The sequence below is a fragment of the Sipha flava genome, unplaced genomic scaffold, assembly GCF_003268045.1.
Source record: "Sipha flava isolate LNK unplaced genomic scaffold, YSA_version1 3_pilon_pilon, whole genome shotgun sequence".
NCBI lineage: Eukaryota > Metazoa > Arthropoda > Insecta > Hemiptera > Aphididae > Sipha > Sipha flava.
In genome coordinates, this window is record NW_020273108.1 from 1,370,027 (window position 1) to 1,387,956 (window position 17,930).

Genomic DNA, 17,930 nt, shown 5'->3' on the forward strand with positions numbered 1-17,930 from the left:
TTTAAAAAATAAGCGTTTGAATTTGAAATGTTGATAAAAATCACAAAATCTGCCTATTTTTGTTAGTTAAAAGTTGATAAACATTTTATTATGCATACTTAACATTTGAAAATGTAATATGATGTGTACTAGAGATGTTGCTCTTTCTAGTGAAACAAAAAAATTTATCGAAGCAGCGCAAAAAAATATTAGCGTTTTGATGAAATCGAGTGTTTACGCAATTATAAGGAAAACTGTTGACAAATTGAAAAAATGAGCTATTTAGTTTCTAATGAATCGAAAACCACCCCTAAAGTTGTTATTAGGTTAATTTTTACTAGGACAATTAACATACACGAAAAAATTAAAAAAAAAAACCTCATGGTAAAACAAATACATTCTTCGTTTTACTCGGAATCTAAAATGTAAATTCTTTTTGTCCAGATTTCGCGTAGGCCTATTATATAATATTAAACATTTTATTGTTAAACATTATACCGTTCTTCTTATTCGAAATATTAACTGTTATCGAACATAAATGTTTCGTATTTATTTTCACTCTAAATGGTTATTGGTGAGCAATGTCGACCTAGTCATCAAAGGATGAAGGTGATTTTTAAGAGCACAACCTATCCAACTGCTCGTGCATTATTTATGTTATTGTTCATATTTATGTAAATAAAATAAATTTAAATTAATTTTAAATGTCTACAAGTTCTATATTATTAAATTTGTATATCATTAAACACACGAGTAAAAACAATATATAACAATTATATCAAAATTTCAAATTTTATGACCAGATAGAACACGATTGCATACATTTGTCCTTTTTAGTAACACGATTACGTATGTTTGTAGAATATTTTGTTAATAAATTGTGTAAATTGAATAATTTGTTAAAAGGTGGATAAGAATAATAAATAAACACGATTGCATATGAAATTGTATGCAACGTTATCAAATTTACTAATTTCACCGTATTATATTCATCGTATATATATTTATTAATAAATATAGAATGCTAACAGTGCTATAATAATTCATAAAAAAAATAAATAATAAATAAAATGAGGATAAATAAATAAAAGAAAAGAAATTAATAAATAAATAAAATCGACATTTTTTATTTGGATAAAATTATTTGAAAATGCTTAAATTTGGATTTCCTAACGTCTATAACCTGCTTTTACTAAAACTCGAAAAATACCGTATAATATAACGGAAATAACTAAATTTCGTTTTATCTGATATATTTGATATCATTAACAATAAGCATAGCTAATAAAAGCGATAAAACACAAAGTATTTATTAAATTTTTCAAGTATAGACATATGGTATACACCAATACCGATATGAAAATTGGGATCAACGCTTAAAATTTCGTACGCAATCGTGTAATTAAAAATCAGGTAAAATCGTACAGAATCGTGTAGTTTAAAAAGTAGGGTTGCCATAAGTCCTGGAAAACTGGAATTGTCACCGGTTTTAGACTTCGCATCTCGGTGTTCAGAAAAATGTTTTCGGGACGTCCATATGTTCCGGCTTAGACGTTTAAAGGAAATGTATATTGTTTAATTTTTAATTTCAACCATTTTACCTCAAAGAACATTTTTAATCATAATTGATCAACAATATATAATAAAAGCATAATTTTTAAATTACACATATACAGTAGCGTAGATACAATTCTTTTCTGGGGAGGGGGGGGGTGTTTAAGAGTAAGTTTTTAAGTGTTCGTAGTATATCTTAAAACGAGATCATGTATAATAATATTACATTTAAAATAGTGTTATTATGTCCCGTATTAATGAAAATTATTTTGTTATTCAATTTTTAATATATACCTAATCATAGTAAAATCAAAATATTTTACTATAATATATAAATATTAATAAATAATAATCAAATATCATTAAAAAAAAAATCTGTTGGGGGGGGGTGGAAACCCCTTACACCCTCCCCGTAACTACGCCACTGCACATATAAATATATAATATATTTTATTTTAAAAACATTTTCTTACATAACTTTTGTATAGGTGGGATCATTTACAACCAAATCATTATTTTTTTTGTTTACGTTTCTAACGCCCTCACAATAAAAACATTATTTTATAACATTTAAAAAAAGGCCTAGGGGGAACATCCATCCTCCCTTATATACGCCACTGATCCTCTTAATATATTAAAAGTTATATAAAAAGTATATTACTCAATATTGTGTTTGTATTGTCCCGATTTCGCCTTATAAATTTATGGCAACCCTATTAAAAAGGTATTGCCGATAACTAACATACGCAATCGTGTTTTACCCTTATGGCTGGCCAACATTTTTTTATTGATGTTTTACAAAAAAAAAAAAAAAAATAGGATAGCGGCAAAACGACCGAGTCCGTATTTAAAAATTAACTAATACCTTCTGTGAATGAATTTAAATAATTAAATGAATCAGCGGCGGATTGGCCCACCGGGATACCGGGAAAGTTCCCGGTGGGCTGGTAGTCGTATTATAACACTAAGCCGATGTACTTGGATTAAAAATTATTTTATAAAAATAATGTATTTAAGTGTATTGTATTTAATTGTAAGATTGTGATAAAAACCCAGTGTAAACGTAATGTAAACAATTCTATGAGCATTTAATCCATGAATAAAGGAGACTTTTATGGAAAATTATTATTATTGATTGAATGTTAGGCCGGTCATACAGTCATTTCCCGGACCGAAATTTTTAGCCAATCCGCCGCTGAAATGAATGCTTCATGAATCTATTCTGTAATCTTTTTATACTTTATTTAAGCTAACTCTATGATGTTCTTTTATTTTTGAGTTATTTGTTAACTATTTTCATCACTCCTATGAATGAGATTTTATTACAAGCTTAACTTATTTTATTATACAAAATGTGTCGTAGGTAGTAATCACAATGTTAGACCCTACATAGTCGTATTGATATTTACCCGTTTTGAATCGGATATAATTTTTTTTTATTAATAAAGAATCGTGTTTTGATTGTGTGCCCAGTTATTGAATACAAAAAATACGCCCGCCCGTTGCTATAGTACACAGAACAATATTATCATTGCTTTTGTATAGCAACGTTAGCCATCATAATGGTTGTTTTTTTTTCTAATCGCCACCGTTGTACACTGTACCCGCAAATCACAATGAACTCAACACCAAACATTAAAAAAGATAAAAAAAAGCAATACCATTGGTTATACAATATGCTGTCTTATTTTTGTTATTTGCATTTAAACTATTTACGTTTTATCGATAACTACATTCGTTGTGTTGTCGCGTTATCTATAATTACATAATTTACAGAAAATTTATATTTCATGTACCTGTTTCATTCTTAGTCGTTTTTTTTTTTTTTTGTTTTGTATTATGTACCTATTCCAATAGTAAACAATAATTATTGTTGTTTGCAAATCAGATTCAAAACTATATTACAAAAATATGGGATAAAACATATACTCTACATAATATACCTATTAAAATCTTTTTTCTTGTTATCATATTATCCGCAAAATAGTCATACAGATATTCTAATTTTAGTATTTTTCGATATTTAGACCCATTTTGACAATTTTATTCAATAAGTGAACAATCGACTCAATTTGCCTCTGTCTGTAATAAAATAAGATTTAATATTGTTCATTATTCTTTCAAAAGTTGTAATTTTAAAATATACTAATTTATTTGTTAGTAATTTAAATGTTTTTCATTATTCATTCTTCATTTTTCGTTGGTCATTAGTCCATAGGCGATTTGTAGTAAACTGGTCGTAAATATTATATTCAACATTTTAGTTGGTTTTTTTATTTAAAATATAAGTCATTTACCCAAATTATTTAGCTAAGGTTATCACTTATCTATTTCAGATGCTATTTGAAAATGTATACAAAACTACAAGTAAATTTTGTAGTTCATACATTGTATAATGTCAATAATTTACAAAAATCTTTTAAAATTAAAAAAAATATATTTATAAAAAAAAACATTTAATATATTTACTTACTTAAGTATTTACATCACAATATGTTATAAATGAGTTTATTTTATATATAATTACTGAACATAGAAAAATAAAAAAAAAAATATATATATATATATCAATAAAAAACTAATATAACTAAACAATTTTTAAACATCACAGGATATTTTCCATACGTTAATAAAACGGTCTCCGGCTGTTGCTACCATATTACCATCATTTGAAACATCAATAGCTAATAATCCGTCTACAAAATATTAAATAACAAAATCATCAAATAATGTGAATTCAGAAGTACATTTAAATAATTGTAACTAATACTATTATAAACTTATATTATTAAATTAAAATATTTTTAAGTAAAATTGTGCAAATAAAGAGAATATAGATATAATTATTTTATTTAATAGTAAAATGTTACATTTAATCTTTTCTCTGATAAAGATTATAGTTTTTACAAATAACAGAATCAAAAATTTAAGACTTAAAAGTTTTGTTTACATTTTCAGGTATAAATGTATTAGATTAGAGAGTCTAAAAATGTAATACTTTTACTCAGTACACTTTAAATTTATAAATTAGGAATTATAAAAATATAGCACATCTTGAACTAATCACTAGGCAGTAATTTTAATAATTGCACTACATAAAAATTAAATCAAAATTTAAAATAATGTACTTTTAATTTTTATATTTCCTAATTATTTTAAATAAGTTACACATAACTATTTTTTAAGTAGTAGAATAAGAAGAAATACATAACTTATTATATTATTATAATGATTTATATGTTATTCGTTACACTTATTATATAATTATTATTATAACTTATTATTACTTCATTACAACAGAGATAAAAAATCGTAATAAATTAAAATTAAACAAATATTAAAAGTATTTACCAGAATGTGTTTGAACTTCATTAATAAGTTCAAATTTTTCTAAATCCCATAAATACATGATTCCATTTTGACCACCAACCAAAACATGATATCCATCCCATGCTAAAGATCTACCAAAATACATTTTTAATTTTATTATAATTAAGTCGAATAAAATTCTTAAAATAATTGTATAAGTATCAAAAAAGAACCAAATAAAATAATAAAATGATTTCTATAAAAAAAATAATCTTTAATGATATATTTATTTAGAATTAATTGTATACTAAAAAAAATGCTGACATACTTTAATGGACATTTTAGAGTATTAGTATAAACTTCCAGACCACTAAGAGAATCAAACACCTTAAAACTGCAATCATCAGAACACGAAAGTAGTTTTGAGCAATCAGGACTAAAACTCATTTTATTTACACTACCAGCATGTCCTATAAAATAAATAATTTAACTAGCATTTTATACTATTATATCATATACTCATACCTAATTATTATTACCTGGTAACTGTTGTATGAAGGAATAGTCAAGGAAAGACCATAAAAAGATTTCTCCTACATTAGTGCCAGTTGCCAATAATTTTTCATCCCTTCATAGTTAAAGTTTCAATATTAATATTTATCTTCACATGATAACATTTATTTAAAAACACTCACTGAGAGAGAGCTAAACTAGTTATCTTATTTTCATGTTCTAGTTCAGCTTTAAGTGAGTTAATTAATTCAATGTGTGTCCAAGGAACTTGTGGAGTTTTCCAAATGCGCACAGAACAATCTAAAGAACCAGTTATCAAGAAGCCGTTATTAGACCATGCTAAACTAGATATGGAATCTTCATGTGCTCTAAAATCATCTACTACACGACAACAATCGATATCATATACAATCCTGTGAAAATAATTTTAAAAAAAAACTATTCAAGTAATAATTTTAAATGATTCATTTTTATATAAAATGTATATATTTGAATACATTTTATCTTTTATTATATTATTTATATATGATTAAATCATTTATTTTAATACATTTTATTACAAAATAATAATTGTTGAAAGATTGGTTAGGTAAATATACTTTTTTATACAAAGCATATACACAAATAAATAATATAAAATCAAAATTCCTTCATTTTATGAGAGCCTACAACTAACAAAATTTATAAATAGTAAACATAAGACCAGTGTTTCTCAACCTTTGTATAATGGCGACACACTATTAAAATATTTCATACTTTGCGACACATAGTAAAAAAAATAAGAATAATAGATAGTATTAAATATTTATAATTAGTCAATAATATATAAACTTATAATATATAATCAATTATAATATATAAAACAACAAAGAAAAATATAACATAGGTAAAACAGCATTTTAATGAGAAATTTGTGACTGATATTTCTTACATAATGTATCAATTTGTGGTGAAATCTTCGATAAGGCGAATCTTAACTCCTCTTCGACATTAATTAATCTTTCCCTTTTTTTGTTTTTAATTTCATTCAAAGCAGAAAAAGCTACCTCGCACAAATATGATGTCGAAAATGGTAATAATACGGAATGAGCCAATTTTGTTAAGTTCGGATATTCTTTTTTTGTGTAAATCCAAAATTGGTTTAGCTCGAGCTCATTAAATTTCATTTGAAGAGTGCGATCGTTTTTTAATTCTGCAAGTTAGGTTTTAGTAACAAAAAAATATTGTTGTTAATAAATTAAGAAAAAGTCTATTCGACTATAGAAGTAAATGACAACTGAGCATACAAATAAAGTGAGTTATTGATACGGCGTATGTTTTCAGTATAAATATACTAAACGTATTCACTGTTTGAAAATAAACGAAAATATCAAAAACCAACATTTATAAATTAAGATGACACACAATAGGCGATTCGAACGCGATTAATCGTTCAAAATGACGATGATAATAATAACCCAACGATAATAATACAATTTATTTTATGTCGATAGCTGAAAATCTATTTTTATTATCATGGAAATTATATCAAATACCTATTCATTTTTGTAAATAGTTAATAGTGTTAATAATGTTTTTTGTCATTTAATATTAGTACTTCACGCGACACATTTGGACTTGCTCGGCGACACACCAGCGTGTCGCGACACACCGGTTGAGAAACACTGCATAAGACATTAATTCACTTACAAGGAGCCATGCATGGTAGCAATCAAGGCTGTTGATAAATACATTGATGGCAAAACTAAATCATTAAATTTAACAGGAAATCCACGCACGGTTACATTTCTTAATTGTTTTTGAGTTGATATACAATGAACTTTAAGCATAGCATCTAGTCCAACTGACCAAACTGTTTTCATATCCTCGGTAAATTTTACACTGGTGGCTTTATCTCTATGTTTAGTCGTAGTAAATAATTTTGATACATTAATTTTATTCCAATTCCAATATTGCTCTATTTTTGACATGATTCCTAGAAAACAATTTTTATAATTGTATAACAAATAATACAATAAAAAATAATAAAAATATATTACCAAACTGTTGAAAATCTTTTATCAATAAACATGTTTTTGGTGGATGTGGTTTTTTAAATATTTGTTTTGGTATTTGTCCAAATTCCATAATTTGCACTTCCAAAGCATGTCTTTGGTTCCAGTCTCGAACATTGTTTAAGTCTACTGCTCCCTCGTAACATAAGTAGTAGAACACTAATAATAATACAATATTTAGAAGATTTTCTATAATTCATAATTGTAATATAACTAATATCATGTCACATTAGTTTTAAGTTCACCAATATTAATAAATACTAATAAAAATATTTTATATCATGACCTTAATAGGGTTTTTGTATTAATGTAACTGATGATCATATTTGAATATGCTTCAGTAATTTATTTGTCATAAGAAATATATAAGTGGATATAGAAGATAAGTAATTAAATTTCAAACTAAAAATATAAAACCCCTAACATAAATTAATACATTTAATTATCTAAGTAAATAATACCATTATTTGCTTCAATTGCTTCTGGTCCATTTTGTTTATATCCAAAAATAAGATCGATCCAATTATGTAAATTTTTTGACACATGATCACATTCTAAAGCTTCTCTTAATTTAGAAATAAATTCTACATGATCTGATTGAAATAAGGAATACAATAATTTAATAATTATCATAAAATAATACACATTTACTTACTGTTTGCCCATGGTGGTAATTCAACATCACCAACTTTGCGACCATCGTGTCGACATCCAAAATCAATACCATACTTATTAGTTAAAAAATCAGAACATTGATCAGTGTCATAAAACTCTGGAACTAGCTCTTTAAAATCTGACATATTATTTAATACGTTTCTCCAAGTATCTGATAAACTTTTAAAAATAATAAAAAAAATAATATAAATTATACTATACTGTATGTCATCTATTATTATGTGTTATTATAAGTTATTATAATTGTATGTATTATTTTAAAAAGTTGAACTAGAATTTTTATTTGATTGCTTAAAACTTATTAGTTAAAACATTAAAAGTGAAAGTACTACCAATAACGAATAATGATATTTACCTATTAAACATTCGGTCTGGATGATCAAATCTGCCATTTTGCAAACACAACATGTACTGAGGATATTTTCTTACTAAATAAAATAAAACGAAACCAGGAGTTGAATAATGAGACCCATATAAGAATTTAGGCGAGTTCATTTCATTGTATCTTTCCTGCATGGTTAAATTAGTATAATAATAAATATTAAATTTTATTATATAAATGTGTGTATGTATATTAAACCTTAAGTTTTAAAAGTCTTTCTAAATTTAAGGCTCCAATTGGTTTGGTGAGATCACGAAATGTTTTTGGATTTGTTAAATCCAAAGTAATCGATGAATAATCAGCTACCACCCAAGGAAAGACAGGATACTGTGTCAAATCATTAAAAGTTCTATCGGCTAAACTGAAATGTTATAAATACTCAAGTAATATTAAAAATACCTTAATATTTTATAAAATATGCACACTAACACTTTCATTTATATATGGTATAACCAAGTTAGTTAAACGTAGAGAAAACTAATAATAAAACATGTGTTATATTGTGTTAAATATTATAATTTATATATTATAGGAAATATATATTACTATAAATTTTTACTAAAGGATAAATACCTGTTTAAGTAAAGTAAGTAATCATAATTAGATAACGCGCCATATTGCCATTTCAGAGTCATAATACATTTTTCACGTTTTTCCATTTTTACTTTTGACTGATTTAATAAATTATTGTATAAGTTATCTCGTATTTCAGAACTTTTAAATGTCAAGTATAGTTGAGTAGTTAGTTCATATTCTAATTCTAAACCCTGAAATAATTTAAATCAAATATTTTACTTTATATAAATTATTTAAAAATTAAATATAGTGAGATTTGATTTATAAAAATTATATAATTCAAGTCTACAAGCAAATATATTAATAATACTAAATGTGAGTAGGCACTAAATATAAAGAAACACAAGTTGTACAACTAAAATGAATAAATAATCAAACAAATTATTTTCATACACACTAATTAACTATTTGTGATATGTGAATTTGTTTATAACAAATAAAAAAATTGTTATAGTGATTTTACTTAAATTATATTATTAAACAACCATTTTAAATCGTTAATTTTTACTATATTAATCTTAAGTGGTATTTCGGTAATTTAATACATCATATTGAAAGTATAAATAAAATTTTATGAATTAATTTAATTTATATTTTATTTTTTCATAAAGTATAATTAACAATAGTTTAACTGAAAGTAAAACATTTCATTTTTTTTTTAACTACTGTTATGTTTACATAAATATTGTAATCTTTGATGTATTCAAAATAAATGTATAAAAGGCTCGAATAAATAAATAAATTGTTATTGTACAGACATTTTTTTTTAAATTATAAAATACTGATATATACTAAAGAATATTTTCAGCTTATGTTTTTACAATTATCAACAATATAAAATATATCAGTTTTAAAATAAAATACTTTAGGTGCTCTAAATAATATTTATTAATTTTGTGTTTTATTATGATATAACCAACTAATGTAGGTATTATTTAATGTGCCATGCAAGGAAACAGGCATAATGCTATAAAATACATACAGTTCTAAAGAAAAAGATTCATGACGAAGATTTCCAGACACAATATTTCACTCTTTATACATCTTGTAAAACAATTAAGTTAATAGAAAACTTCACTCATTCAAAATAAATATTAATAGTTTAGGGATACCGTAATATTAAAAACTGAAATAGTTTTCAATATAATAATGAACAAAATTTGGAAAATATCTATCATAAGTATAATCTTGTAATTTATAAAATAATGTCATAATAAGTCAAGGTGCTGTAAAAATATTAACACAATTATTTTTATTGTACAATTACATAATTATATAAATACTTACAACTTGTTGTAACATAAACCTTCTTTTGATGATTCGTTTTATTTCAGACAACTTTATTTTTAAATATAATGTCTAAAATAATAAAAATATATACCTATTATTAATTTTATATTATCAAATTGTTATTTTTATAATACTACCATTAAGGCATTATATTTTTAAAATATAAAAATTGTTTATAAAATGTTTAATTTACAACAAAATTGTTTTAAATAACATAGGTACACTAATGATTAATAGTTATATTTATTATGCGATTGCTTGGACAATTTAAAAAGAAATAAATCTGTTCATAAATCACAAAAGTATTAGTTTTAAAAAAATTAGTAAAATTAAAACTTAACATTATATTTTACATAATCGCATAATAATTTTCATAAGTTTCTTTAATGTAAAATATATAAATATTAAAATTTTAATTTTCTAATCATTAATTACACAACAACTATTTAAGATCTTACCACTTCAATATTGTTAAAAGGTTGGAAATACACATGTAAACAAGTCAACACAATTCTTCCAGGATTAATACTTAGAGGTGTTATTTTTTGACCTACTACTTCCATTATAATATTTTCACCAAGTTCCAACCATGTCGGGTCAAATGCAATTAGTGTCTGTCTACCATACGCTATAGCTGCAACCTAAAAATGTATGTATAAATAAATATATATAACACTAAAAAAAAAAAAAATGTTATACCATATGTCTATGTTCTGCAGTTTGTAAAGAAGCTGCTCGGTGTAATTGTAATATAAATGATAAACAGTCATCTACTTTAGCATATTTTAAATTAATTCTGAACACTGATATTTCCTAAAAAAAAAAAAAAATGTATTTTTATTAATAGAACTTTTTAGAATTTTTTTTTATAAAACTATATACTAACTTATAACTCATAAGAAAACCTAGACATTATTATTTAACTATATTATAAATTATATACCATACGAACAAAAATAATTATACAAAATATCTTACATGCATTTTCATATGTATAAAATAAATATAACATAATATATATAAACATAATACAAAAATAATATAAATCATTTTTTTCAAATACTAACATAAAACTACTTACATTAATAAATTTATAAGGTTCCAACACATTATGATTTAACATTTCAATATATTGTTTACTTATAACATTTAATGTACTTTTATCTTCATCTGAACTAAATAAATAATAAAAATTATAATTATTATATTTTATTATAACTAGTTAAATTAATGTTCTAAGAATAAAGATTATTTTATTTTATTTGAAACGAAAAATTGAATTTCTTGCTTATTTTTTAGATTTTATTAATATTTTATTTTATTTATTATTCTCTCTTTCCCTTTGCAAGCTAATAAATATTGCATATTTATCGTTAGGATAAATTACCATTTATACACATTTTTTCAAAAAAGTATTTTCTACATATTTACATAGTCATGCCCGGGATCAAAATATAAGACTCAGTTATAATTATTTAAATTTATATAGGTATACATTTTTTTTTTAATTTTTTTTTGTCATAAACTTTTCATAACATTTTTTGATTAATTGAATTAAAAACAATGATCATATAATATAATATAATGCAATTCCTCCTGTTTAACTTCAATATTGATATCAAAAGATATTAAAAAGTAAATAATAATGATGTAAAAAATATTAATAATAACTATTTGAAAACAGAATAGACCCGGGCTTACCAAGTTACCTGTTACCTACCCTCTAGGCACAAAATTGATATTTTAACTTTTAACTTAATAGAACCTAAAAAATATACAATAATAAATCAAATAAACTAATGAAACCTTTGGTTAATGGATTCACATTGCGTAAAAGGTATCTTTATAATTGGCCTGTAATAGTCCTTTGGATCAAATACTAATGATAATGAACACACTTTAAGCCGTCCATTAAGCCATGCATCATTCTTGGCTATTGCTAATGAAGCAATGTAATCTTCAAAATAATACTCTCCTGGTTCCAATAGCAGTAATGAAAATCTATTTAAAAAATACATTTTGTATTAAAGTTTTTAAGATAACTTATTAAGTAGGAACTTTATAAACTAGAGAAAAATTATTAAAGAATACCTTGCTTAATATTTAAAATAAGGAATTTATATAATGTTAGATTAACTAATAGGAATTTTGAAACAATAATATAAATGTACTTAACTACAAGAATAATATACACAATATAATAAGAAAATAAAAGATGGTTATTAATTTTATTTAACTTGTTAAAATATTTATAACATTCAATGAAAAAAATAGAATTATCAACAAAATCTACAAAACTTAATAATAGATACATACAATTGCTTCTTTACTACCTTATGTTAATTTCCAAATTTTTATAAAACCTTTTTAAGTTTACCTTTCCTTACTTTCCATAGTGAAGTGAGTTAAAAAATAATGTTCAAGTTGACTTCAAAGGTTTACTATACCCAAAACCTGATGAGAAATTAATTTTTTTTTTATAATTTAAAATAAAATTTAAACGATTCGACCACATTATAACTACATAGGTATATATATGATATATAAAGTAAAATATTTTTATTAAAATTAACGAACTTTCAAGCTCTCTGAAATCTGACAATAAAATGTATCATATTGTTTATGGTTTAGTTAATTTTTTAATCATTATGTTTAATATTATAATCATATAAGATGGAAAACAAAAAGTATTTTATTAATATTTATTAGTTTATAACGTTGGTAAATATTGTTGATAAGATAACAATAATAAATTTATCACTTTCCAATGTCTTATCTCTATTTATTCTTTGCTTTGGATAAATATTTATAATTATTGTATCATCTAAATTTTGTAAGATCTACAGACAAATGTAATGTATTATATTAATTCCTGTGTGTATAATATACCTATAGAACAATACTCGAATGTTAAGCTACTGTATGGTGGTATTCGTTTTTAATAATAATTTAATTTGTATTGATATGTATTTGGTAATATAAATTGCCATAATATTTATGTTTCATTCAATATATGAAATTTCCATTTTAATAGTTTTTTTGACAGTTAATAGTTTAAGATAACCATTACACTTATTACAAATGAAAACAATGTGACATATGTAATAATTAACGTAAAGAATAAAACAATTTTAAGGGGTATTAACGCATTACGCAATTTATCTAATAATATGGATTGTGTTGATTAGTTAATAAAATATTAGTATATTATATAAGGATAACTGATATATTACTCGGGGCCTCACTTTTTATTTTATTCTTGTTAAATACCAAGGTAATCCGTATGTGGAGAACTGAAGTCCAAACTTTACTTGTGTAGAAATTATTAAAATATTATATTGTAATTTAAATCGTCGTTGTGTTATTTTATTTAAATAATCTAGTCAGCCTATTCAACGGGCTTACTGCACATACCTAGTATAATATTTGGATAGGTAATTACTACCAATCAATCTAATTTCATAAGACGTAAGTAAACACAAGAATAGTGTTGGAGTTAGCCTAAAACCAAAAGAGTAAAATTATGTTAATCATCGTTAGTAATTATTGTTTTAGTCATTTAAAAAGATTTTTTTTATACATACGCATATCAGTTAGTTAAGTCAAAGCAAGAAAAAAAAACTTAAAAACTTTACACATTAGGGTGGTCCTTATGTATGAAAGTAGACATTTTTATCGGGGTGCCAATCAAATTTTTAAGAAACATAAATAAAAAATATTATAATAATATTATTATTTTATATTTTTTATTATAAAAATAATGTTTACGTGGCACAAGGTGGTTGATAATTGCCCAAAGGATTTTAATTTGTCATTTTTTAGTTTTTTAAAGTTTATGTTTAAAACTATAGCGCTTAGAGTAAAAATGTATATATTTTTTATTGTAGAGCATAACAATACTGTAGTGGGCCGGCCTGCAAGAAAGCGACACAATACACCGTTGACGAATAAATACTTGAACGGTTCACGTCTGTGATATAGAGTTGTTGGAAGGTGTTTAAATAACAAAACACAATGGTTTAGAGTTATACAGATATGTATAATAATGAATAAAATAATATATATATAATATGTAGTTAATACAAATAAGATAGTAATTTACAATTGAATGTGTGAGGACAGAGTATTTAAGCTCTGCCGAGAATAATAAAGATTGACTCTCAGAGCTGGCGGCGATGTGAGGCGCGCGGGCTTCACGATCAGATGAGCGTCGGTGCAGTAAGCGGAGTAATTAGTTAACACTAGTTTAAATCATTCAACTATTCTAAATGTATGGGTAAATGGATACCGTATTTATAGGCAGCCATTTAGGATAAGAGTAAGGTCGAAGGGGATTTTGACGGATGTGAACAAGGAAGCTTGTTTCTGTGATATTGAAAATAGGCTCTGTTTTGTGGGAATTGCATATCAATACGAGTAAGTATTGATATTGTTTTCCGTTTCGGTTTTGTCACATTAGTATCACTACATGATATAATGTTAGCGGATGTTTGCTACCCGATGGTTTACTACAATACCAAAAAAATATATACTTATATAGTAGGACATTTTCTTGTAAATCTATAATTTTCCAAGAAAATAAAATATAAAAATGTTTGTCGTTTAGTCGGAAAATGCCGACGGGGCTCCTTCCTATATTGTTTACTGAAGCCCAAAAAAAAGTTAATTTTTTTTAAATTTTTTATCACGAAAAAAAAAATTATAATACAAACTGTAATATCGTTTACAATTACCATTTTTATTCATAACAAAATAATTTAAATATACAGGAAATACTCTGGAATACTTCAAAAATTTAACATATTATATATAAGCAAAATAGAAAATATTGAATATAGATATAGGTAGAAATATAACATTGGTCTACCTGGAGAATTGAAGTATGAGTAATGAGTATAAAAATAAAAATATGTACTACGTGTAGGCGGATAAGGCAAAACTGAACGAAAACCAAATAAATAAATAAAATATAATGCATTTACTAAATGTTTATCGACAGAATTTGACCGGTCTGGACGTGTCAATTCATTGTCAGTGACAATTTTTATAAACTTTGTCGAATTTTTCCCGCGTCGGATGGAAAACAAAAATTTGTCGATAATAATGTTAATAATTGTCGGTGACAAATTTTAGAAACAATTCTAATTTTTGTCGCCAACATTGTCGATAACACGTGTTGTTGACACATAACGACAAATGTTTCTTGGTCTGGACGCGGCTTAAGAATGTTACTAATACATTTATTACGAGGTCTCTCTTTTGGATTTCATGACTTCATTTAAACCTTTAAATCGGCTGCGTATGAGTTGATTCCCGCGTACCTGTACCGACACCGTTGAGTTGATTCCCGGGTCATTAGAGGGTACGTATGAGTTGATTCCATATTGTTGTATATAAATTATCAATAGATTGCACGATGGGCTCAATTCTCAATTACTTTAAATAAAACTACAAATAGTTGTGAGAGTTTTAATTCTAAGCTCAACAGTTGTTTTTATAGTGGGCACCCAAATATTTTTGTATTTATAAATGAGCTGTTAGAAGTACAATCAGAAACGTATATTAAATGCCAGAGTAACGGAACTAAGGAATCTAAAAAAAACAACAAGAAAAACAAATTTTCTTAAGAGAAGAGATGTCACGGTATACTGGTAATCTCATTACCAGATACCAATTTATAAAAACAATGTGTTACAAATTTTTACCAAATTACTAAAATTTTTTATATTTTTTTACCTAGTTACTTCTAAATGTTTTTAATAATAATTTTTTACCATTAGGTAAATTAATAATTATACTACTAAATGTTTTTAATAATATTAAATATAATATAATTCAATAAATAATTAATAAATAAAAATTGAATGATTTTCAAAATATGAAAAAACTAAAAAAAAAAACATATTTGAGAAACTTGTCAGCCAACCTCCTCGTGGTGTTTCTTGGGTTATGCTAATAGGCTGAATATTTTACAAAATAATGAATAAAATATATAATGACCTGGGAATCAACTCGTACGTACCTCTTAATGACCCGCACAGAAAGAAAAATCTAGGTAAAATTAAATCAACAAAATCATTGTTAACATAGGGCCAACAGACCTGTTTGTTGATTTCAAAATTTACATTTTGTTAATTTATAGATTAACAAACAGTTTTATTAATTTGCTAAAATACCCATTTAGTTCAACAAAATGATTTGTTAAATTTTATTTTAGCAGGAACGGATTCAGGGGTCTGTGGGTGCTCGGTCACCCCCTGTCGTCTTAGCCACCAACAAAATACATTTATATTATAAATTGTATAGTTTGTTATTTTTCAAAATAAAAATAATAACAATAATAATATCAGTGCTTTTCGTTATCGTTGTCACATACAACAATAATAATACGTATAACTTTGTAATTTAATTTTAAAAATCAACAATTTTATTAATTAATAACGTTCTAATTTTAATTAACAATTCACTTTCATTATTTAAAAGTAAATTTTTGTAATACTCATCTATGGCATACACATGACATTGGAAAACAAAGATTATTTTTTGTAGATAGAAGTATGATTGCAGGTAGGTACCTACTTAATTTTATTGTGTACATATATTTTTATTGAAATAATTATAATGCCAATAAATAATATTTTGTACAGGAAAATTAACTTTGAAAGTATCAGTAAATAGGATAATAGAGGATTTATGATCTTCAGATTTTGAGGAAGGGATTAAAAGAATTAATTTATTACTGGAAAAACAAGATATACACAATATTAAAAGTTTTAATATTGCGTATAAAACTAAAAATTATGACAATTATGCAACAAGCATGAATATCTGGGTAAATGAAATGATGACTAAAGGCAATGAAAGTCCTATTTTATACTATAAACCACAGGGAGAGAATGGTAATTATGATTCATGTTTAAGTAAAAATCATTTTTGCTTGATCATTATGACACAATTCCAATTGGAATTATTTTTGAAATTTGACAATGACAAAATATGTATCGATGGCACACATAGCTTTAATGGATACAATTATCAATTATATTCAATAGTTGTTGTTGACTAGTATGGAAATAGTTATCCTGTTGGTTTTTATTTATCAAACAAATCAGTTTACTGTTGTCTTCGCAAATTTTTTCCAGTGTATTAAAAATGCAATTGGAAACATTACAGCATCTATTTTTATGTCCGATGACAAGTCAGCATTTTATAATGCATGCAGTGAAAAATGAATTGAAATAATGGGTCCTGCAAATAAAATAATTGTATGTACATGGCATGTCTTAAGGAACTAGAAGAAGAATTTAAATAAAATTTACTCTAATGATAAAAAAACAATTGTTTTTAAAATTTTAAAATCATTATTATATGAAACAGATGAAAATAATTTTTATATTGGACTACAGACAGTATTATATCGATGGTTAAAAGGCCAAGTGTCATAACCCACAAAAACATAATTTTACAATAGACACTTTAAACGTTTTATTTACCTATATAATCATTTTTAAACGTACTAGATAATTATTTATTTTTTCTGTGATACCTGAGAATCAGTTTTTTTAAGAATTAAAAGTTTATAATAGTTATTTGTATAG

General features: G+C 24.7%; 1 protein-coding gene across 1 annotated transcript; it reads right to left on the reverse strand.

The window, feature by feature from the left end:
* Positions 1–4,067: 4,067 nt before the first annotated feature.
* On the reverse strand, positions 4,068–12,726 carry LOC112688727 (protein FAN-like). Its single transcript, XM_025562066.1, has 18 exons — positions 12,710–12,726; positions 12,139–12,333; positions 11,414–11,507; positions 11,032–11,145; positions 10,791–10,973; positions 10,330–10,401; positions 9,040–9,233; positions 8,665–8,827; positions 8,440–8,594; positions 8,065–8,243; positions 7,871–8,002; positions 7,395–7,568; positions 7,045–7,330; positions 5,538–5,768; positions 5,382–5,470; positions 5,171–5,312; positions 4,885–4,994; positions 4,068–4,229 (listed from the first exon to the last, which is right to left on the reverse strand). The coding sequence occupies exons 1-18, from the start codon at positions 12,724–12,726 to the stop codon at positions 4,132–4,134; spliced, it is 2,628 nt and encodes an 875-aa protein (XP_025417851.1). The 3' UTR covers positions 4,068–4,131.
* Between the last annotated feature and the right edge of the window lie 5,204 nt (positions 12,727–17,930).

Bases quoted from the DNA above. Each gene is read 5' to 3' on its own strand.
- LOC112688727 (XM_025562066.1), bottom strand. The intron at 10,974-11,031 runs GTATAACATTTT...ATACATTTTTAG, and splicing joins CTGCAGAACATAGACATATG to GTTGCAGCTATAGCGTATGG. The intron at 8,244-8,439 runs GTAAATATCATT...TATTTTTAAAAG, and splicing joins CCAGACCGAATGTTTAATAG to TTTATCAGATACTTGGAGAA.